This window comes from Phoca vitulina, unplaced genomic scaffold (genome assembly GCF_004348235.1).
Source record: "Phoca vitulina isolate PV1807 unplaced genomic scaffold, GSC_HSeal_1.0 scaffold21, whole genome shotgun sequence".
Classification (NCBI taxonomy): Eukaryota; Metazoa; Chordata; class Mammalia; order Carnivora; family Phocidae; genus Phoca; species Phoca vitulina.
In genome coordinates this window covers 18,774,880-18,799,440 of record NW_022589724.1, presented here as the reverse complement: position 1 = coordinate 18,799,440, position 24,561 = coordinate 18,774,880, and the positions used below count along the sequence as shown (strand labels likewise).

The following is a 24,561-nucleotide window of genomic DNA, read 5'->3' as shown; positions in this document are numbered from 1 at the left end:
AGAGTCTCAGTTTTATCTACAAAACAGATGATCTACTAATGCTATCTATTTCGTAGGATCGTTCAATGGGTGGAATGTCATGGGGCAAGAGAAAGAGTCTGGCATGGTATCTAGCATAGCATAGGTGCACAGTGGTCTTTCACCCACCTTACTGATTCACTTAAAATATAATGTGAAACATGAAAAGCCTATTGCAAAATTGGGAAATGGGGCTGGACAGCACAAGAAGAGGGAGCAGCATGAGCAGCATGTGGCATCAAAGTTTATAGTGTGTTCCATCAGTGCACTGGGGAGAGAATCTAGAAAAACTGGATAAATTGAGGGTGGGATGTGAAAAAGTAGAAGTAGGAAACCGAGTGTATACAAGATCCAGTTCATAAACATTGCTAAATGCAAGACTAAGAGGTAAGGCGATCCATAGGGAACTACTGAGTTGTTTAATGAGGGGAGGAGTGTCATGGTCATATCTGTATTTGGAAAAATGCATCCGGCAACCACAGTGGTGCTTAGGTTGGAGGTGGCAGAGATACATGAAGCAGGAAGACCAGTAGGAAGATGATTGTCATAGTCCAAGTGAGAGAGAGCCATGTTTTGAATGATAGATAACAAGAGAAAATGGGCTTCAAAAATAGATGTTTCTCAGGTAAAGTGTACAAAGGGGAGAGAGAGAAGAGGAAGATGTGCAGGATCACAGTGAGGTTCACAGAGAAGACCGGAGAAGGACAGAGTTGTCAAAAAGAAATGGCTGGATATGAAAAGCAATAAGCAGGCTGTGGAGGTGGTGGTGCTGGTGGTGGATGCGGTTGAATGGAGTGGAAGCAGACTTCTGGAACAGTCTCAGACCTCTCACAGGAATGATGTGGGAGATTGTGTGGTTCACCGAATGGAGAATACCAGGAGAAGGGGATGGCTTTAGTCTGGGATACTTTGAGTTTGAGAAGCCTACAGGATCTCCTAGAGATGGTGATTATGTGGTTGAAAATAATAATATAAAATACACAGATTATAATGAACACTTTTTCCAGTGGTTCCCAGATCTTTTTTATAATCACACACTTACCAGTTAAAATTGTTGACTAAACGCTTCCCTATGAACGTATGTATATAAATTACTTAACGCATGTTATCTTTGTTGGTTAATATCACAATTCCCTGCTGCATGATGTCCACTGAGAGCAAGGGTCAGCATTAATAATAGTAAATATAAATCCATAGTGTCACTAGTCTTCTTGATCATCTTGAATTATTTTGGCCAATTCCAGACAAATCTGATTAGATCCTCAGTGTTTTGCTTTGGCAATGTAATGTGGCTGGTCTTCCACCATTTTCTTGTTTCCATTGGCTTAAATTATGATTATGGTAAATCCATCATTTCCTTTTAAGCCACGTGACCATTTTGTGAGAGCTGGTTTAGTTAAATATGATCATGTAATTTTAAACTCCCTATCACGAGGCAAAGATAAACACCAAGGCATCACAATGCATTGAAAGTGAAGGAAAGATGAAACCCAGCTTCTCCATGCTGTCAGGCTCCTGCTCTTCACTTCAGTACACTTGGTGACTTGTGATGGTCTCCTATTTGGTCTGAGTATTGAAAATAGGTAATAAACATGTACACCAGAAGTTCTAGGATTCTTTCTAGCTTCGTATGCCCTGATTAGGAAATTCTAATTGGACTTCATTGGACTTTTACATGGAGCTGGGCACTGAGGGAAATGTTTTGATGCATGAAATCTTTACTTTGATCAAACAGGATTCATAGAGTAAAATCAGAAAAAGGAACAGACAAAGTTTGATTGTTGCCTTCCACTGTTTAAACTTAACTCTCTAATCAGGTCTTTCCTGACATTTGGATGAAAGTCAAGGCAAGTCCATGATTTTTTCAAGCTATGTTCACCTCTTTCCCTCATATACAGTTTTGGTTCAGTATTTGATGTGTCTAGGTCAGTATATTACAACAAATAAATTAAATTTTATTTAAGGTGGAGACATCACTCTTCCCCCAGGCTCTCCTGTCTTTCTGTGGCTTATGATTTTGCTCTATCTCCTCCATCTTGCTAACCTTGTTCATGTCTTCATCAGGATGCAGGGTTTGGTCAAGAATGGACAGACAAGGAGAGAGCACGTCTTCCTCGACTAGTACTTTTTGGAAGACTTAGCATCAGTGTTCCCAGGGCTTAGCAGGTTTAGGGCTAATGTTTTTCACATGTAACATTTTGAGGAATATCTGAAGCTTCCCTTCTTCTCTGGGATCCTTTACTTGTGATTCCTTTGATGAAGGAAAATGCATCTCTTTTCAGCTACTTACCGACCAGTAGGGGACCCTTGGTAAATGGCAGTGTGATTCTAGTTTCCTTTCGCCAGGATCCCCTTTCCCTCCGGGTGGGATCTAGGGCAACCTCTCCTGGCTTTCTTTTGCATGCCTCTCACCTCAGATCCATGGGAAACACATTCCTTTTAGGAATGAGCTAAGTGGTCACTTCTCAAATTGCGGCCTCTACTCTGCCACCAGGTTTTAGCCTATCCCTCTTTAGGGTTTCCTCTTTAGAATTCTTTTTTCAGATTTCTCTGGTCTAAGTTAGACATCGAGCAGCCATACCCCGCCCCCTCAAAGCTCCTGGGAACATTGATCGTGTTCTTTGAGTGATCTTGTTGAAGCCTGAGGTGCAAGGCTAACCCCCTGACTCTCCCCCTGTTTGGGGGTGGGCGGAAGCATTCACAGCACGAAGCCACTTCTCACTCAGCCTCCACTCCTGATCCCAGCATCCAACTCTTTATGCCATCATGTGGGTTAAGAATCTAAAAGGTGTATTTTGGCTATCTTTTTTTAAGTTCTGTAGAGTGGGCATATACCTCTCTCTAGAATATGGTATCTATTAATTTGGGCTTCAACTGAAACTGAGATCAAAATAGTTGCATTTAAAATCCCATTTAGGGTGCCTGGGTGGCTCAGTTGGTTAAGGGTCTGCCTTCGGCTCAGGTCATGATCTCAGAGTCCTGGGATTGAGCCCCGTGTCAGGCTCCCTGCTCAGCGGGGAGTCTGCTTCTCCCTCTCCCTCTACCTCTCTCTCTCTCTCTCTCTCTCTTGCTCACTCTCTCTCAAATAAAAAAATAAAGTCTTTAAAAAATAAAAATAAAAAATAAAATTCCATTTAATCCTTATCTGATCCCTAAGAGATACTGATCCTTCTGATATTGCCCACATTTTACAGATGGGGAAACTGAGGCACTGGGGGGACTTCTTGTGTACTTATGGTCATCCAGCTTTGTAGATGGCTATCTGGTGAGAAGTGTATTCCAGAGATCCAGGCGTAGAAGTTGAATCCTGGATGAGCCTATCAGGTTGCCCCAGGCTTAAGAGGCAGACACCATGGGTGACCCCAGATAATGCAGTCAGCCTCAGGGCCCTCAAGGATGGGGGATCGAGGGGGTGCTTCCTTCCACCCTCTGGCCCAGGATGTGGGCAATGGCCCAGCAATCCAAGCAGAGGGCTCCAGGGGAAGAGCTTAGTGACCCTGCTGCTGGAAGACCCTTCTCTGTCTCTTTGTCTTGCATGTACTCCTCAGATGTAAATAATACAATGGCAATGGTTAGAGTGTGTGCTCTGTGTGGGATGAACCTGATTCCCTTAATAACACTGCAGGCTTATATATAGCACAGTTCAGCCAAGGGCCCACGTGCTCTCCAGGCCACAGCCCCCATCAGCAGCTCCCTGTCCACCAGGGCACCTAGCAGCGGCAAGCCTGTGACTCACTCAAGGTCACAGGAGGTCAAGGGCAGTGCTTGGAATAGAACCAGCCTCTCTTTCATCGGCTCTAAACCCCAGTGGCTGGAAGTTCCCTTTATGAATATTGGAAAACCAGCAGTCCTCAAATGCATGGTAGTAGATGTCCAGGGCTGTCTCTAGCTTAGAGGGTTGGGAGCTGTTGCCCTTGAGCATGGGAGTTTTCATTTATAATGTATTTATTGTCTATTTGTTTATTGATTTTGGCAGAGGAGGCAAGTGCACAGTGGCTCAACCAAACAGTTGTAGGGGAGAGTGAATTGGATTCTCCCAATGTTGATAAAAATGTGGGGATCGACGAGTGACCTTCCAGGGCAGTGTCATAAAGCAGAAAAGGCTCATTCTAGCTCCGCACTGTCTAATCAAAGGACAATACCGTCCATGTGTGCAATTTTAAAGTTTTAGCGTGGGGTGCCCGGGTGGCTCAGTCAGCTAAGCGTCTGCCTTGGGCTCAGGTCATGATCCCATGGGTCCTGGGATCGAGTCCCGCATTGGGCTCCCTGCTCAGTGGAGAGTCTGCTTCTCCCTCTCCCTCTGCCCCTCCCCCTGCCTGTCCTCTCCTGCTCTCTTTCTGTCAAATAAATAAATAAAATCTTTAAAAAAAATAAAGTTTTAGCAGCCACAAACAATTAAAAAGAAACAGGTGAAAGAAATTCTCATAATACATCGAATTTACCCTACTACAGCCAAAACAGTAATATTTCAACATGTAACTGATATAAATATTAGTGAGATATTTTACCTTTTTTTATTCCTGCTGAGTCTCGAAATCCAGGGAGTGGGTAGTTTATACTTACAGCACGTCTCCATTTGGACTTGAGATTTGGAATGAAATACAAATAAAACCTCCCATGCTATTTAAGGGCCTGCTCAAATACCACCTATTCTATAGGATCCTTCCAGGTCTCTTTGTTGAAAACAAAACCTGTGGCCTTTATTCCTTGACTGGACGTTTGTCTTTTGTTGCTGTTGTTTTCACGACAGCATATTTCATATCAGAATTCCTCTTGCATGGGTGTGACCCTCCCACCATATATTGACTCTCTGGAGGGCGGGACCTAATTGCAGTGGGTGTGGGGTGAGGCTGGGGAATGTAGTGGAAACTATACAGACTTTATAAAAGGATAGACATGAGTTAGAATCTTGAATCTAACACTCAGGAGTTATGAGCTTAGGAAAGTCGCTCAGTGTGTCCAAGCCCCAAAGTGCTCATCTCTTAAATGGGTAGCTGTCCGTACCTCGTGAAGAAACCATTATTAACATCTAGTCTGTACTGGATGCTTTGGCTACTACCAAGAGAACAGACTTTTGTTTAGCCCCGAACACACAGTAGATGCTCAATACATATCAGTCATGGGTCCCTTCTATCATCCTGAGTCTCCAATACAGTTGGTGCTATTATGGGCCTGTTTACAGAATGGGAGTCCCAGCGTCTTCATGATAGGACATTTCGGTAACATGCATCCCAGTCCTTCTTCTGGCCCTGCAAAATATCCATGTCTATTAAAATGCACCTTTAGCAATTTTCCTTTTCATTTTCAATTTCGTTTTTGTTCTCTGCATTACCGTGATTTGCTAAATCAACAGAGATATGTTCAGACTTCTTCCACGAAGCACTCATCCCCACTTGCTGGAATGTAGATTGTCTCACAAGCCCCAGCGACAGAGAAGGCTCAAATGCAGGCACATGGACCCGCTGCCCCCGCTGCCCCCGCTGCCCTGCCGAGACAGAATGACGGCCAGGAGCTAGAAGACAGGCGCCTGGCCCAGTCATGATCTTGACGAAAGAGTTGCGTTAGCCAGGGTTTAACCTTCGCACGATTGACATTTGGGTCTAGGGTCCTTTGTGGTGGGGCCGTCCTGGGCATTGCAGGATGTTGAGCAGCATCCCAGACCGCTACCCACCAGAAGCCAGCAGCACCCCTTCCATCATGACACTCAAAGATGTCCCTTGGGGGGGCAACGTGGCTGCCCCTTGGGAAACAGTGGATTAGATGGTTCAAATGTTGGCTAATTCTAGGACTGTGCGCTGAGAGCTCACCGTCTTACACAAACACACAAACACGTGCGCGCACGCGTTGGCTGTTCCACGGATAGGCTCATTCCCCGTTTGCAAGCTGCGGTGCTCTGCATCCTGTTTGCTTGCAAACGGCCTCTCAGCCAAACACTCTCTCCTGCGCTCCCACCCCGCACCCACTCACAGCCGAAGCCGCGGAGAAGGCAGAATGGGCGGCACGCTGCGCTGTCGGTGTGTTGTAGCCCCCCACCAGGATCTCTGAACAATCCCCTCCACCCCCTGCTTGCCACTCAGGTGGGCTCCGGCAGAAGGTCGGCAGCTGCAGCTGCTATAGTTCTGCACTCGACACGGACGGCTTTGTTTTAGGCTCTGAAGAAAACTTCAGGCCACCGCTTCCGCCAGCCTACTCCTCGGCTCCCGCGCCTCTGGCCTTTGCCCCTGACAGCTGGGGCTTGCCGTGCCAAGCAGATCTCTGCAGCTCCCCATAATAAAATGGTGCAATCAGACAACAGAGGGAAAGAGCCCGTTGGGGAGGAAATTCACATCTCTGTCTTTTCGGTTTTTTCTCTTTCTTAGCTTTGCTTTCTTCCCATTTTTAGCTGGGAGAGTAGACAACTAAGGTGTCCCGTATCTTCATGTTTATGTGTGGTTTTACACTTGACAAAATGTGTCCTCGCCGTTTTTAAACGGTAGACCTAAAACTCTGAGATCTGGAGAGAGGACACTATTGTCCTGAGTCACACAGCTAGCCATGTGTAGAGGCTGCTTTCAGAGGCTCTGGCCGGTTGAAGCCAAAGAGGAAAGCAGACCCAGAAACAAGTATAAGAAAAGATACTAAGGACTAACATACAGTAGCACAGAATGAACAACCAGAGCTGTGAGAAAGGAACAACTAACACTTTTTTAAAAAGATTTTATTTATTTATTGGGGGGGGGTTCGGGGGAGGGGGAGAAGCAGACTCCCCACTGAGCAGAGAGCCTTACACAGGGCTTGAACCCAGGACCCTGGGATCACGACCTGAGCCCAAGGCAGTTGCTTAACCGGCTGAGCCACCCCGACGCCCCCAACTAACACTTATTGAGAGAAATAGAAACAGGAAATGACTTTTGAGGGCCAGAGCTCAGCTGGCTACTGAAAATAAATAGGACTTGGGGCGCCTGGGTGGCTCAGATGGTTAAGCGTCTGCCTTCGGCTCAGGTCATGATCTCAGGGTCCTGGGATCAAGTCCCGCATCGGGCTCCCTGCTCAGTGCAGAGCCTGCTTCTCCCTCTCCCTCTGCTTGTGCTCTTCTGTCTATCTCTCTGTCAAATAAATAAATGAAATCTTTAAAAAAAAAAAAAAAAGAAAAGAAAATAAATAGGACTTGGTCAGGGTGGTGGAGACTGTGCGCAGAGACACTCCGAGCAGGAACTAAGTGGACAGGATCAGTGCCATCATTCATCATTGTCATTAGCCTCATCATCATTGATGCCATTTATTGAGCACTTAATAAATGGCAAGCACTGGGTGGGACATTTTACATAAATTATGTCAGTCCATTCTCACACGAGGTGCTAACGCTCACCACGTTTTATGGACGGGGGAAGGGAGACATGGGGATGTTCAGTGACTTGCCTGAAATGATACCGTTTATAATTCATGGAATCTGGATTCAAAGCTGCCTTTCAATGTTGAGTAAGATAAGCTCTTCTAGAGGGGCGCCTGGGTGGCTCAGTCGTTAAGTGTCTGCCTTCGGCTCGGGTCATGATCCCAGGGTTCTGGGATCAAGCCCCGCATTGGGCTCCCTGCTCAGTGGGAAGCCTGCTTCTCCCTCTCCCACTCCCCTTGCTGTGTTCCCTCTCTCGCTGTGTCTCTCTCTGTCAAATTAATAAATAAAATCTTAAAAAAAAAAAAAAGATAAGCTCTTCTAGAATAAGCACAGTCGGGGGCATAAGGAATTCGATAAGCTAATAAGTAGAAAATGAAGAGGGGTGCCTGGGTGGCTTAGTTGTTAAGTGTCTGCCTTTGGCTCAGGTCATGATCCCAGGGTCCTGGGATCGAGCCCTGCATCGGGCTCCCTGCTCTGCGGGAAGCCTGCTTCTCCCGCTCCCTCTCCCGCTGCTTGTGTTCCCTCTCTCGCTGTGTCTCTCTCTGTCAAATAAATAAAATCTTAAAAAAAAAAAAAGAGAGAATACAAACTTGTAAGTGTCCAGAGGCTAAGCATGTCCCATGGTCTCTCTTCTCTCCTCCCCACAAAAGCCTCCACCGCAGCTCTCCCTTAGTCTTACATATTTCTCCAACACGGCACCAGGGTGCTATGCTACGAACCCCGCACAAAAGAAGAGGTGAGCAAGACCCCACCTGATCCCTCGGCCTTTAGTTTCCCTTCTGAACACCAGGAAACCTTGAGGCTCGGAATCTTCAACAGTGAATTCTCTGGTCGCATGTGCACCTGTCTCCACATCCCTCACTGGTCGTATGGGACTCAGGATCTGCCTCCATTCATTTCATTCATTCTTCAAACACATTTGCCTGAAACATGTATGATGTGACAAGTGCCAAGATAGAGGCATCGAAGTCCATCGTCTGCTGTGCACATGAGGAGGCTGCATCCCTATGAGGCTAAGCATTGGTCCATGCTCATGCAACACGTGATGGGCAAAGCAGGAACGTGAGCCCAGATCTCTGGAGAGGCCATGCTCTTCACCAGAGACGATCCTGGTTTTCATAAATCTTTTTTTTTTTTTAAAGATTTTATTTATTTATTTGACAGAGACAGAGACAGCGAGAGCAGGAACACAAGCAGGGGGAGTGGGAGAGGGAGAAGCAGGCTTCCCACTGAGCAGGGAGCCCGATGTGGGACTCGATCCCAGGACTCTGGGATCATGACCTGAGCGGAAGGCAGATGCTTAACGACTGAGCCACCCAGGCGCCCCCTAGTTTTCGTAAATCTTAACACACTTGACTGATGTAATATTATGAAGATATGCTAACGGCATTTTTTTCTGTGTCTTTCTCTTCCTTTTATTTTATTTATTTATTTTTTCTCTCTTTCCTGTCTCCCTCTCTTTCTCGTCCTTTCTTTCTCTCTGTCTCTTTTTTTTTCTTTCTCCTCAGGACTCCACAGAATGGAGCAAGAATGAGAGGAAAAAGGCCGGCAGAAAAGCATGAACTGGAGGTTTGTTGAGCTCCTCTACTTCCTGTTTGTATGGGGCCGTATCTCAGTGCAGCCCTCCCACCAGGAACCAGCTGGGACAGACCAACATGTCTCCAAGGAATTTGATTGGCTTATTTCAGACAGGGGGCCTTTCCACCACTCCAGGAGCTACCTATCCTTTGTGGAAAGACACCGTCAAGGATTTACAACCAGATATAAAATATACAGGTAAGACCTGGGTTGAGCTTGTCCTCACCTTCCGTGCCTTTCATTCATAGAGGGCTCTTTGGGGTCAGGTGTGGGTATGGGCCTCTTAGTATGGAGGAACATCGGGGCAGAGGGATCATGAGCCTTCAGCGGGCTGTTATTCGTTGTTTCACCTTGTTTTTGTACTTTGCACAAGAGATGAACAAGGACAAGGACAAGAGCGAATAGCTAACATTTACTGCATCCTGACTGTGTGCCAGGCATGGATGGTGCTTACGACTTGGCACTGTCTCATTTAAGCCTTTGTCATAGTCATCGGAGGCAGAGTCTATCTCTTCTCTCCATTTTACGCACGAAGTCACTGATCCTCAGCTAGGTCAAACGATTTGCCTGAAGTTCCACAGGCAGTACATGATAGGCCTCGGGTTCATACCCTGTTTTATCTGCATCCACAGTCACAGAATTTTCAATCAACTGCATCAGATATAGGTAGTGTTGTTGGCAAGTGCTATTAACATATCAACATCCTACCCAAAAATATTCACACATCTGGAAACAAGTAGGGACACTCAATGAACAACCTTTCCTGATTTGGTTCTTGACCTGTTGGAATGCCACTCACCCAAAAAGGACTTAGCCCAAAATTGTTTCCTCTTTGAAACCATCTTAGATTCTCCCCATTGAGCTCTTTCACCCTCTCTTTGATATCTCACAGCTCTCTACACTTACATCTCTTTAGTTTTAAACCATCTGAAGTTAGAGTGCTTCTTTGCGTTTCTTTCTCACCCAATTAGAAACCCGTTGAGGGCAGGACTTATATGCAATTCATTCTTGGATCCCTCAAGTGATTTTTGTTCCTCCGTGTATCAGAAGCACACAATAAAAGTTGTGGACTTAAATGAATTGGGGAATGCAAGAAATTCTCTAGAGGTGTAGTCTTTGTCTTAAGGTCAAGGAAGAAGGAGCATACCCTTAACCCTTCTGCTAGTTAGAATGGGAAAACCAGGAAGCATGGTGGAGGAAAGGACCCCGACCTGCATCTGGAAAAGCAAGCATTTAGGTCGTAAGACTTCTGTGTATTTGTTATGACAATGGGCATGTCTCCTTTGCACATTTATTGGCATCGTAGACTGGGGATGTGACTTTATGCTGAATATTCTAATCCTACTTTGAATAGTGGCTGAGGCTTTGCAAGTTTCCATCTATGAAAGAGTTCACAGATGAGCCTTGAAGGGTGCTGAGTGATCAGAGTTACTGAGGGAAGGTCCTCTGGGCATGATAGAAAGCTGGAACACAAGGGAGCATGGATATGGGGTGTGCAGGAAAGGGGGAAGGAGAGCAGGGGTGAAAAATAAGGAGTCTTTCTTCCAAAAGAGAATTTCAGAATTTTAAAATTTATTTATTGGGGCGCCTGGGTGGCTCAGTCAGTTAAGCAGCTGCCTTCGGCTCAGGTCATGATCCCAGGGTCCTGGGATCGAGCCCCACGTCGGGCTCCCTGCTCAGTGGGGGGTCTGCTTCTCCCTCTCCCTCTGCCTGCCTCTCTGCCTACTTGTGCTTTCTCTCTCTGTGTCAAATAAATAAATAAATAAAATCTTTAAAATATATTTATTGATTCAGAAGACCAGTCCTTGGGAGAACTATTCCTAAATCACCTAAGAACGATAATAACTATCGTTATCGTTATTAATTTGGATCCTTGGCATAATTTCTGGCGTAATATAGCCACTGCTCTTTGTGAACACGCGTAAACGAAATGTGGGCACTCCCTGATGACTCGACAGAACACACTGGTATCTGAAGTCTCAGGTACCGGGAAAGATGCAAGCTGAGCCAGAGGATTTAAGGGAACAGAACAAGTGGTAGAGATCCAGGTATCTTACCCTGTTTGCGTTTTGTCAGACAACGATAGCATCTTGGTTTGACATGTTGGCTTTCGCTTCCATGTGGGCCTCCTGAGGATGCCTTAAAGTTGGATGACTGGGGTTCACATTTCCTTTTTAAAGATCAGAAGATGACTGACTTGAATAAAGTCATGCAGCCGAAAAATGATGGATCCTGGACTGGAAACAATATCTGACTATAAATCCATAACCACACCGATGAATATGATAGAACTAATGGCATCCATTCATTATTCACAAATGTTTGTTAGCAACTGCCGTAAGCCTGTCCCTGTGCTAGACCCGGGGGATACGTGGGCTTGAAGATGAGTAGTAATGCTCTAACATGATGGCTGTGCTTGGGTTTTAGAAGGGAGCTATCGTGCATGGTGGATGATTAACACCTGCTAGTGATGACTGTTGAAATACCCCTAGACTCACATGGATACTCTGAGTAGAACTACAGTAGCTCAACAGTGAGCACTTAATGATGGGCCATGAAAGGATGTCTTTGACTCCTCACAACAACCTCTGTGAGGTGAGCAGTGCCTTGGCATTTTACAGATCGGAAAACCAGGGCTTGGCGAGGCTGAGTGCCTGGCCCCAGCTCATCCATGTGGTAAAGAATGGAGCTGGGGTCCAAGCATGGACCCGCCTGACCCCACAGCCCTCCTTCCAGATGCTGTGCCATCAGGCTCCCCCAGCGTGGTGTCTACACATAGAGTGTTCCCGAGCTCTGGAAGGGCTCTTGCAGACATTTTTCCTCACAACCACTTTGTAAACATTTGGGGTTGGTTTTAGAGAGAGCTAAGAAAGGAAAGGTTGTTAATGAGCTTGGGGGTCAGGACATCTGGATACTAACTCCAGCCTTCTGGGCACCGGTCTTGTGACATTAGGCGAACTCCCTCCTCTCCTGGATCCCACCCTCCTCACCCATCAAATGGTAGCCTTGATATACATCAGTGGTTTTCAATCTATGCTCTTTGAAATCTTGAGGATCGATGAAAGAAGTCATAAAAGCCACTGTAGTGTGGGAAGACAGGCAAGCTTCTGTGTGTGGGAGGGTGACCAGGCAGGATCCCCCCAGCCTTACACAGCACTTATACAGTACAATCGAAAGTCTCACTCTTCTGCTTTCGTGTTCTGATGTTCCATATGCTTGCCTTTAGGTCCCACTGCTAAAGCAAAGTGTGCCATCATCCAACAGGCTGATTTCTAGGATGCTTTCTAGTTCTAAAATTAAGTATAAGATTTAACCAAGGTCACGTGGTTAATTAAATGCTGGAGTTTGACCCAGAAGTCAGGCCCCCTGGTCATCTAGTTATTCCTTCCTTCCTTTATTTAATCCTCCAATAATTATGAAGCACCAGCTAGAGGCCCAGCACCGTGTTTGGGGCAGATGATACAATGATGAGTAAAACAAACATGGTCCCTGCTCTCCTAGGAAAGACTGACATTAATTAAACACACACACACACACACATACACACACACATACACACACAATAAGTGCTACAAAGAAAAAAGTGCAGGGTAGATATAACTGGGAGATCATTAATACCATCAACATTGATTTGGAACCTACTACGTGCAAAGATCAGGTGGGGTTCCTATCCTGATCAGCACCTGGACACACATGCAGATAAGTATCCAGAGACACGTGTGCCTCTCCAGGCCAGGTTCAGACCAGAGCCAAAGCCACTAGGACATGCTCCTGAGGGCGGTTGTCAAGTGACTTTGTCCTCACCGCATGCTGCTTTGTTGAAGCATGAAAGCATGTCTCCTGGTGATTTCCAGTGTGTCTTCCCGTGTGCTCATGTAGACCTAGCACATTAAACACTCGACATTTGCATCATGACAGCAAGGCTTTTCTCCAGGAACGTGCCACACTGGCTTGTGCTAGACAGCCAGCCTTATGGAGGTGCCCTAGCCCTCCAGCTTTGGCCAAGTTCCCCCCACCCTGCCCTCATGCTGGGCCCCAGGCTGATCTAGGAGCTTCAGAAAAAATCTGAGGGGAGGTCTCCTCTCCTCACTTAAGTGGGTTAAGGCCATTTCTTTCCTCATGCACATGCACACAGAGGCTGGTTTCAGCTCATAGACTCGGGACAGGAGTCGGTGCCAATGGCAAGAAGGGGAGTTTTTCCCGTAAAATCCCAGCAGAAGCCTTTTCTTGTGTTGCTTCACAAGCCAAGCAATAAGATGTGTACAAGCAGTGGTTTAGGTGCACGAGGCACACACTCTCTCCTGCCTAAGTCTGAGCTGATGCATGGAGCCTGGGGGATTTTCTGCGTGCACCTGCCAGCATCGTTGATCTCGGAGTCAGGGAACCTGGGCGCTGGCCCACCTCTTCTGCCTCCTTCGTGCATGCTTTTGGCCCAGATAATGGAATTTGGGAGCCTCTGTTTCGTCGTCTGTAAAATGAGAGTGTTAGCCAAGGTGATCTTCAAGGTCCTCGCCTTTTCTGAAATTCCATGATTCCATGAAATACTGTCCTCAGAAGGTATTGCCTGGGGTAGTGGAGAGGACTGGACTTGGGGGTCTGGAGACTCAGGCTTTGTTTATTTTGGAGCCAGTTTCTGGCTTTCTCATCCTCGGCCAATGCATTCTATGGATCATTCACTCATAGAATTTAGCACCTGTCATATGCCGTGAGCTGTGCCATGGTTCGGTCATACAGATATGACCAAAAGAAAACAATGAAGAGCACATGCGCACGCACACACACACACACACACACACACACACACAAACACACATGTACAACCAGTAGGGTCCACCCTGTCCTCCACCAAACTCAGAGTTGAGGGTGGAGGGTAGAAGCAAAACAAGAATCAGTAAGCACACAGTTATCATTCCATGGAGAGGAGTGGATAAGGAAGTGCTCAGGTCCTCAATTTGCTCCTCTGTAGGGATAATGATGTCTGTCTGTCCTACCTACCAGGTCAAATGAGGTAAAGTTCATGTGAGAATGCTTTGTACAGTTTAAATGTTCTATCAGCAAATTTTTTTTCATTAAGGTTCTAAATCATCATTCGAATAAAATCATTGATTTTCACTTTCTGCTAAGCCCATACATACATTAGTCATTAAATACAGTCATTCTGGGAGGGAAATGCTCTTATTGCCCATATTATGAATAAGAAAACGTAGGCGCCAAGAGGCTAAGCAAATTGTCCACGTCACAAGACGTGTCCATCGTCACGAGAAGTGTCTCGGCTGGGAACCAGAAGCGGGTCTCTGAGACCCCACAACGGGAGCTCTTACCTTATGCTGTCATGATTCTCTCTAGTTTTTAGTTACCTGGTTTATCATCAAGTACAGAGAAACTCCCTCTGCCCCTGGGCAAATTACAATCTCTCTGAGGCTCAGGTTTCTTATTTGCAAACTGGAGCTCCAGTGAAATGCCTTGTGTGCTTGTGGTGCGAAGTAACATTGCTATCAAACATTTAGAGCTTGGAATTTTGCAGGACCTGTATAAATCCAAATTTACCCTTTCATCTCAGATGGCTGATGGCATTACTAGAAATTATTTCTTTTGTTCTCGAGATAATTTAGAAGTCATTTTGGTCTCTTCATAGTTGCTACTAAAAAAAAAAAAAGTCAGTTTGGTCCAAAGTTGTTTCCTGCCTTTTTATGTTTTATTTCCTGTTTATTTTTTCCTGACTTTGAGCTCATCAGTAATTGCAAAATGTAGCAGTTCCATGAGAGGTGGTTTCATATTGAGTGGTTTTCCCTGCAGGTTGCTGAGCAAGTGGTTTGTGGCTCCTGGTGTGCCTTCCTCTGAGCCCTAAATAAGTACGTGAAAGTTGAGTGTAAATCAAATCTTGGGAAACCAAGTCTGATTGCCTAACTGTCTTGCACATTTATTTCAGACTTGCATGACTCTCACTTCTAATCTGATATTCTAATGGTTCCCTGATGTATTTCACAAAAATATCCACAGTAGGTTTTGTGGTAAAGCTACTTGGCTGAATGAATGTGGCGGTGGGGAGGGGGGGTTGGTCTCCCCGAGGTGAATGAGATGCGGTCCTTATCCAGAAATCATTCGAGAGTATCTGTTGGGTACCTAGGTATGCCAGATGCTGTGCCCTGGGGAACCAGTAAAGTACAAGGTAGCCTGGACTGCCTTCAAGGAGCTTACAGACAGGTGGCAGTAAGGGAGAAGTCCACCACTGCACCTCTCAGGATGCTTGTGGTTGAACTTGACACCACCAGCCTCCAGATTCCAGATAGAATCTTAATATCACATAGCACAAGGGTTATATTTCTATTAGTGTAGGAAAATTCAATCTAAATCGGCGTTTCTTCAAGTAGATTACACAGAACTCTAGTTCAATGCAATGTTAAAAGGTGTTGTCTGGAACAGCAACAAAAAAAGATCCCATAGTCAAGTAAACAGTAACAATGATGATAAGTGAATTGCTAACATTGAAAACTTACCAAGTGTCCAGCATGAACACACTGTGTATACATTATTCCAACTGATTGATCCTTCCCATCATCTTGTCCAGTAGGTTTTATTATTTTCTCTGTATAGAACTTGTCCAAGGAAGGAGAGCTAGTTTCTGGGAAAGTGGGATATGGCATAGGCAAGGGGATTCCAGAGCCTGTGTGTTTAATTAACCATTGCCTCCCAAATTTTATATGCATATATATATATATATATATATATATAAAAAATACACATTAACAATATTTGACCAAATCTCTTTGACCACACAACCTCTTATTCTCAGAAGTATTGGAATTCTGGAGAGCAGGTGTAAGGATTGCTGGCTCTACCTGGCTTTGAGTGTCTCTCCTTTGGACACCAGCCTGGGTCAAAGCACTCTTAAAGGGACACCTCTTGAGCTTGGAAGCTGGCACTTGGCCGAGGAAGCCCCCCTACGCATCCAGCTTTCCCTTTGAACACTTTAGTCTAAGTCTGCCCTATCCCGGCTTACGATTGAGGGGGAAGGAATCAGCAGCCTCAGTTTTCCCGTCAAAGGTAGTAGCCTTCTCTTTATTTTTTTCTTCTCTCTTTCCCTTTGCATTTCCTAAATTTCTGAGCTACTATTTCTTATTCCTGAATTTGGCATTCCCGCCTGTTGTATAGGGATAGGGAGCTCAACAGAGGCCGGAGCCACGGTCGAGGAGTGAGCTAAGACCTTGATTCCACATTGCAAAGAAGCGGTGCACTGTAGAGTTACCTGCAAAGCTTTTAAACAATACCAGTGCCTGGGTCCTTCTTCTGATATTTTGATTTCATTGGTCTAGTTCGGATGGGAGAACCACTGGCCTGGGGCAATGATTGCCAATCAGGGGTGATTTTGCTCTCTAAAGGGACATTCAGAAATGTCCGGGGGGATTTGGGTTGTCACATTTGGTTGTGGAGGGGGCTGCTACCGGCGTTTAATGGAGCGAGGCCAGGGATCAGGGACACTGCTAAATGGCCTGCAATGTACAGCCAGCCTTTGGCAGCAAAGCATCATCTGACACACAATGTCAGTAGTGTGGAGGTTGAGAAATTCTGCTCCAGAGCGAGTATTTTTGGAAAAAAAAAAAAGGAAAAGGGGCAGTGAGAAGGATATCAGAATAAATAGTCTTAGCTTTTGGTCTTCACGCGTCTGAATTGGAATGGTTACAATATAGGCATCAGTGTCATGGTCAGGTTCCCAGTCTGGCTGTGGGGCCAAAGGGGAAGGGATTTTGTATGTTTTAAGACATGGCCTCAGACCAGAGTAGAAGTTAATGCATTTAGGAAGGTGAATCAGTTTGTGCTTCCTGCTGCAGAAAGGCAGTATTTAAGGGAAATCAGTTCTCCTCTCCAGAAAAAACAATCTCCGTTCCTTCAGGAGATCTGGGAGATCTGGTGGGTTTCTCCTCTGACTACAGAATTCCCTAGGAAGTGAGATGTTTAGGCACCATTGCTAGGTTCGGCTATACACGGCTTGAGTCCTTAACAACCAGTCTGGACCCAGTGGGTTAACAGATAACTTTTTATCCCTTTTAGAGCATGCCCAGTAGGCATGAAAGAAGATGAGAACGGGACAATGTCTCAGGTTTATAGTTGTCAATTTCAGCCACTTAGAGGCTGGCGTCACTGGTGAGAACCAATACCCTGTGCCCTCCCCCTACCTTATCCCTCATTTAATCCAAATTTCTGCTCAAGTTCTCCCTGAATAGAGAGGGATAGGGAAGGATATACTGCAAACATCTCCCGGGCCACTTGGTGTCAATTCAGAGATGCTTTGTGTTGATTATTTAAAATTGATCTTCCCCTTCCAAGAACGATAGCTTTATTGCTACCAAATTGGTACCTTTGCTGTGCTTTACCTCTTTGCTCCCATGCCGTTACTGAACTGACTTCGTGAGCTGCAAACCTTAGTTTTCTTCAATCGTGGCTGAGCCGTTGTCCAGCTTGAGTCGGGAGCAGGGTCTGAAAATGGACAGGCTTGCACACCTCCCTCAGGTGGAGTGACTGACACAAATCCCCTGTTGGGACTGGGGAAATTTGTAGAAGAGAGACAAGCCCTTGCAGCTTCAGAGTCCACGCTCCAAACCTTGGCCAAAGAAGACACAGGGACTGGATCCATGATCTGGAGCACCTGTAGCTTACTCATTCATTTGAAAAATGTTTACCGATCTCCAGACTCCTACCAACTGGCCCGGCACCATTCCCTTGGGGATTGGAAGAGGAACCCTTAATCCTCCCCCTCAAGGAATCCATGATATCTTGGGGTAAACTGACCAAAGACAAATAAAGCACAGTACCTGTGCTGAGTTCCCTGGCTCAACCCTGCCCTTGGGGCTCTGTTTGTGGAGGGGGAGGGGAACTTGCCCTAGCATTAGGATTGTGAAGGGGGAAGGATGGGAGGAAAAGACAAGTCTAAGAAGGCATCCTAGAGGAAAGGGTATTGAACTCAGTCTTCAGGGAGGAGTAGGAATTTGTGAGAAGACAGCCGGGAGAAAAGTAGCCCAGGCGGACAGAGTAGTGCCTGCGAAAACAAGAGGTGGGAGGAACCTCAGATCTATAGGTGTGTGTGTGTGTGTGTGTGTGTGTGTGTGTGTGTGTGTGTGTTTTGAGTAGCAGGGATGTATAACAGAAGGCTGGATAGCAACTCGGAGGCAACAATGAAAGAAATTTGGAATGGCAAATTGGTTTCAACCAAACTCAAACTCTAGCGCATTGTCAGAGTGTTACTGGACCCTTATTTAGAGCAATGTTTTTTCCTTCTTTTGTCTTTACATTTCTTAACCCTAACTCACGCTTAAATTTATTTTTACATTGATACTTATTAAACCTATAGAAAGAGATACAGATACACGATCGAAATGAAAATTCGTAAAAAAATACTTAACCTTATACGTGTGATGTATTTTGATATTTTCTATTCCATTCTAGTACTGTCTATTCCTTTCTGATTCATTTATTATTTTTTTTAAAGATTCATTTATTTATTTATTAGAGAGACTGAGAGATCGAGAGCACACAAGCAGGGGACGTCGGGGGCGGGGGGGAGCGGGGAGGAGGGGCAGAGGCAGAGGCTGAGGGAGAAGCAGACTCCCCGCCGAGCAGGGAGCCTGGTGTGGGGCTCCATCCCAGGACCCTGGGATCATGACCTGAGCCGAAGGCAGGTGCCCAACCGACTGAGCCACCCAGGTGCCCCTGGTTCATTTATTTTTTAAAATGTGGCTCCCTACCAACTAAAGTGATTTCAGCCTCCGCCAATGGAGTGGGCCTTCCTGTCTGAAATACACTGACTTTGGGTCCGTATCGTGGTCATTTGGGGCACAGGGGACAGCTGTGCTGTTTGCTTCTCAGAGTTTGCCATGGGCTCCGGTTAAGCATGTTAGAACCTGTGCCTTTCCTGATTTGGGCAACAGGAAAATGCTGAAGGGTTTGAAGCGGGAGACTGACATGGGCTGATAATGCATTTAGAAATATCGCTCTGGCAGCAGCGGGCAGAATGCGTGGAAAGGAGTAGGAGGGAAGGGTTCAGAAGCGGTGGCAGTAATTCAAGGGAGAGGAAGGGAGCGCTGAAGCCAAGACAGAGGCAATAAAGATGGAGTTCATTAACTCCCAAGTACGACTCCATGCCACCGACAGAGCTGCTCCGGACCTACCCGTCAGGCAGCTCCCTTCCTGGGCTGCATCCAGGCCTACCTGCCCCAATTCCATTCTTGGCACCCTGTGGCACGGTGCGTTTTTTTTTTTTTTTTAATGTACAATTCGGCAGCTGCTGGATACCTTTGTATCCCTTATGAAAGGAACCAGAATACCCAGGCTTCTGCCTCCAGGCAATTTCTTTATCTCGCAAGGCCTTCCTCCTGGGGCATAAGAATTACTGAGTCTCATTAGCGGTGGATTCCCAGACTGGCTTGGAGGAAGGCTTTGCACCCCACCCTTTATCTGTACCTGGCTTGTCTCTGCAAACCTCTGCAAACCTCCATGGAAACTTCCAGCCCCAAGTCAGTATCTAAGCTTCTGTGAAGCTAAACCAGTCGCTATCCCTGAGCAATAGGCAGCAAGTCTTGAGACTCAGGCAGATCTTGGTTTGAATCCTGGACCGTGAGGTCCTGGGTCTGTTACTTAAACTTTTTGACCTCAACTTCTCCATCTGTGAAATGGGAATACATCCCGTAATTGTTGCAAAGATTTAAGAAGATAACATATGATCATAGTTAGCACAGAGCAAGTGCTTGAAGACTGGTAGTTAAACATTTTCCCTGGAAATTCAGCGGCAGGGACCTCCAACAACAAGAGGCGAACTCGATCTGGGTGCTTGTAGGTTAGGTGTCCTAGGGTGGTAGCATTGGTTCCATTCTTTGACTAACAGGTCACTTGTTTAGAGGAAGATAAAAAGGAACAGAAAGATTTCTGATGCCCTGGGGCACATATAGCAGGAATCCAGAGGCCTACATACTGGCAAGGTAGCCTTAAGCCGTCAGCATGCATGGATTCGTGTAAACGGTACGCGTCCCATGATTTGCAAGCGTCTAATTTATTAATCAGCCCAGGTGATGGGAGCTGTCTGCAACATCTCATCTTCCAGTTCCCGCTGCACGGTGCCCGCCAGGTTGTCTTTGATGTGTAATGCTCAGGGGACGTTCATCCCCCCAGGCATGGCTTTTCACCCAAGCACCTTCCAGCCATCAGCAGCGTTTCAGAATGGGGTCTGTTTGTGTGGTGGGAGTAACTCTCCTGTTTTTCAAACTGTAGGCGTGTGGTTCAGAGAACAGTAGCAAGGTGCAGCTGCCCTCCCTGAGCACTCGGGACATCCTCTTTGTGACTCTAGCATGACATCCGGGTGTAGATCCTATTTATGGAGGGTGTGGTTTGTGTGAGAAAGAAGGAACTGGATACAAAGGATCTGGAAGTCTCTGGCACGGCTAAATGGTTCGGGATTGTCTGATTTGGGAAGGAATTGCTCACCCGTGCATGAAGTCGACATATATAAGTCTCTACCTTGTGCAGGAACTGCATGAGCCTCTGATACCAACAAAGCAATATTCTTCTGTGCCTTTAGGAGCACTGTAAGTAGCTGGCCAGAGATGGAGGGTATGGAGTCAAATTGCTCCCTCCTAGGAGGAGTGCAGGGGAAGACGATTAACATGGAGTGCTAGTATAAATAAGGATTTCAAGAAGAGGATTTTTTCTTTCTTTTTTTTAAGTTGAGATCTGGACAGTAGGAATTAGGTATAGGAAAGTAGAGTTGTGTGTGTATGTGCGTGTGTGTGCGTGTGTGTGTGTGTGTGTGTGTGTGTGTGTTTTGAGGTCATGTCCAGAAAGAGACAGACTTGTTCTGGGGTCTGCAGTAATTTACTGTGAATGACAGGCAGAGAAAATGTTCGCATGCAGGCCAGGGAAGTGAGTCGGGGGTTGGATAATGGAGCTCGATGTATGTTCTAGAAAAGACTTTGCACTTTATTTATCCTAAGTTGGTGCCTTCCACACTTTCTCATTTCAAAATGCTCTCAGTGATTTTGTTATGGTTCCTGGAGGCCAGGGAAATCCTAATTCTGTTTATTGAGGAGTTAGGTCTGAACAGCTTAATGAAATATTTATGTCCCCCGAAGTTTAGTGGCCATTTGAAAAATGATGCATGCAAACCTAAAGAAAAAGCAATATTTTGATTTTAAATATTCACAATAATCAGCTGTGAAATAATCACAGTGTCTGCTTCTTAAACTTTGCTGTTGGATACTGTCACCCTCATTTCCTATTCCTCATTCATTTTTCTGCAATACTTTGTAGTTCTACCAAAAACCCACCTTAACGAAGGTATGCCATATGAAAGGAATGGATGTGTTTTAATGTTCAAACTGTAAACCACTTCAGGTTAGTGGTTTTTGTGATGCCCAATAAATGTCAAGTATCTCTCATTTCCCTTGAACATTTATAATATCCCCGTGTCCCTGTGAGTTTGCCGTGGTCCTCTGTAGCATCCAGCACACAAGTTAGGAACCAGGTCCTAAGGACAATGCGGAGCTCTTTAGAGGATTTTGCTCAGATGCAGAGCATGTCACGTTGTCATCTTAGAAAGGTGACTCCTTTATTCTATATTTAAAAACACCTCATGCGTGGTGCCTGGGTGGCTCAGTTGCTTAAGCATCTGCCTTCAGCTCAGGTCATGATCCCAGGGTCCTGGGATCAAGCCCCATGTCCAGCTCCCTGCTCAGTGGGAAGTCAGCTTCTCCTTCTCCCTCTGCCCCTCCCCCCCGTTGTGTGCGTGCGCACTCTCTCTCAAATAAATAAAATATTAAAAAAAAAAAAAAAGAAGGAAAGGTGATTCCTGCTAAAATGGAGAGAATGGATGGACGGAGAAAAGTTGAGAGAGGGTGCAAAACAGATGGCAGGGAAATAGAAGCCTATGGCAGTGCCCCAGGTAAGAAAGGAGTGTGTCTTGGACTAAAGTAGCATCAATGAGGATTTGAGATCCATGTATTTTTTAATTTTTATTTTGAAATAGTCAAGAAGTTGCAAAGATAGTACAGAGAGGTCTCATGTACCTTTCACCCAGTTTTCCCCAAATGGTTACATTTCATATAACTATGACATAATATCAAACCCTAGAGCTTGATATTGGAACAATGCATGTGTACCACTCTGAGTCATTTTATCGCACGTGTGGATTCCTGTAACTACAACTACCATCAAGACACAGAGCAGTTCCATCATCACAAAGATGTCTTGTGCTGCCCCTTAATCATCATGCCTTTCTCCTCTCCCCTGCCATCCCTAACTTCTGGCAGCCACCACTTTGTTTCCTGTCTCTATGATTTCATCATTTCAAGAATGTAATATAAATGAAATTATACATTGAGGTACTTTAAGGAGATGGAAGACTCAGTATTGGAATTTGAAGGCTGAAAAGCAGGGAAGACTCAAGAAGCAAGGGACGTGGCAAGATCATACCTTAAGTGCTGAGTCACTGGATCTAGCTTAAATAGGAAGAAAAGGGGCACATTTTTGACTTGGCCAGTTGTGTGGGCGGTGGTGCTTTTCATCAAGATAGGCAGCCCTGCAAGGCAAGGACACTTCGGGGTTGTGTATGATTGAACGTGATGAGTCAGCTCTGCAAATGTTAAATTTAAACTAGCTGTAACATCCAAATAGAGACTTGGTAAGCAGTTGTATAGATGGTTCTGCCCCTTGGATAAAAAAAAAAAATGGTATTCAGAGCCATCAGGTTACCGATAGTCACTGTAGATGGCCCTTAGGGATGTGTTCACTCAGGGGAGCTTGTTTAGCATGCGCAGAGAAAAGCATTGAGAAGCTGAGGACTGGCCCGTGGTACAGGAGGAAAGCCAGGGACGTCTGGTACCATGGAAGTTCAAATAAATGAATGTTTTAAGGAGGAAGGTGTGGGTAATCAGGGGCCATGGGTTCTGATGGAGAATATAAAGTAAGAACTGAAAATAGCCTTTTGTGTTTAAAATCTTGACCTTGGCAAGAGATGTTTAAATGTAATGTTGGGGACAGGAGCCAGATTGCAGTGGGCTGAGAAGTAAGTGAGAAGCAAGGAAGTAGACTTTTTTTTTTTAAAGAAGCATAACAAGAAATGGAGCAGAGATGTGAGATAAAGGGAAGAGGTTTTGTTGTTGTTCTTTGGCTTCTAAGGGAGGAGACCATTAAGAAAGGGAGAGGCTGGGGCTGAGGGTCTGAGTGAGGTTATTTGTGATAGAGCAATTCCCGAAGAGGCAGGGAGGGAGGTAAAGCATAGATGGAGGTAAAAGGAGGGGCAGCTTTCAGCTTAAATAGGAAGAAAGAAAGGAAAGAGGGGGTGTAGGTGCAAATCTATTGATTTCACTCAGGATTTGAAAGGACTTCCGATGGCCTCTGTTCTCTTTGTGAAGTAGGATGTGAAACCAATCTCTGAGCACCGAGGCCTTGCGGAGTGCCAAAAAGAGTTTGTAGTGTTCTGAAATCGTTAGTCTGCAGAATGGTAGAAGGATCTGATTAAGGAAATACAAAAGGATCACCAGGAAGCCCCGAGGGCTCTGATAACGTTGCTAACCCTCAATTGATAATGACTGTAGTCTGGGCACCTGGGCTGTTGTTCTCCAAAAGAACTGAACATTCGAGGTAAGAGCAAAGATGGTGGATGTAGGTTCAAACAGGGTAGGGGTTTGCCAAGGGGACAAGATGGAAGAACAATTGGGTAAAGGAGTTAAGAGTAGTGGCCAAAAGTAAACGTAGGGATGGATCATTGGATCTAAGTTGATCCAGAAAGAAGTGAAGACAGTAGATCTTGGATAAAGGGAAATGAGATCCTCATGGGCCTGGAGGTCTTGAAGAGGTAGAGAGTAGGTGTTGTGATGGATGAGTCCAAGACTGGAATATTTTCACATGATATGTCAGAGTTAGAGGGGCTTTGGGAAATGACACATTCTAGGAGTAACTAGGAAAGAGGGGCTGGAGGAGGGAGAGGGTGGAGATCATAGGGATGGAGTAGGTCAAGGGGCCTAGAGGCAGAGGGTATTGGCTGCTAGTCACACGGAATGAAGGGAGAAATTGGGATGAAGACAGTGTGAAAATCAGGTGTTGCTGTGTTCATGGTAGAGGAGAGAACAGCTTAAAGTTCCGTTATTGAACACAACAAGGAAGAAAGGAAGGCAGAGGATGGGGTAGATAATTCAATCTGCAACAGAAGATTTGCATTCGAGGCTTTTTTCTTTCTCCATTAGATCTTTGAATAATGATCTATCTTCTCTGAGCCCCAATTCTCTTCTCCTTAAAGAGGAACTTAAAATCTTTACGTCTCCCACAGAGCTGTAGAGTGTGATGCTCAAAAGAGAAAGTGCAAGTAAATGTGCTTGGTAAACCTGGCACCTTCATATAGAGATGGGTCCTATTGTTCCTGTTTACTGGCACCCGGGGACTGACTTTGGATTCCTTCCACTGCTCTGATGGAAGATACTGCATTGGTACCTAATAATTGCATTTGAATGGCCTGGTTTCGGAATATCATCTTAGGATAACAAAATGAACGGCAGCTGTAATATTGGAGACGGACCGTTGGATGTCCTATCTTTTAGATGTCCAGAATAAAT

At 45.6% G+C, this 24,561-nt stretch overlaps 1 protein-coding gene across 1 annotated transcript in view; it reads left to right on the top strand.

Moving 5' to 3' along the window:
- BRINP1 (BMP/retinoic acid inducible neural specific 1) overlaps nt 1–24,561 on the top strand; it is a 172,297-nt gene that overhangs the window by 38,528 nt on the left and 109,208 nt on the right. Inside the window, exon 2 of the mRNA XM_032418496.1 lies at nt 8,899–9,166. Within this exon, the coding sequence (XP_032274387.1) occupies nt 8,949–9,166 (218 nt within the window). The 5' untranslated portion in view covers nt 8,899–8,948. The remainder of the gene's footprint in view (nt 1–8,898; nt 9,167–24,561) is intronic.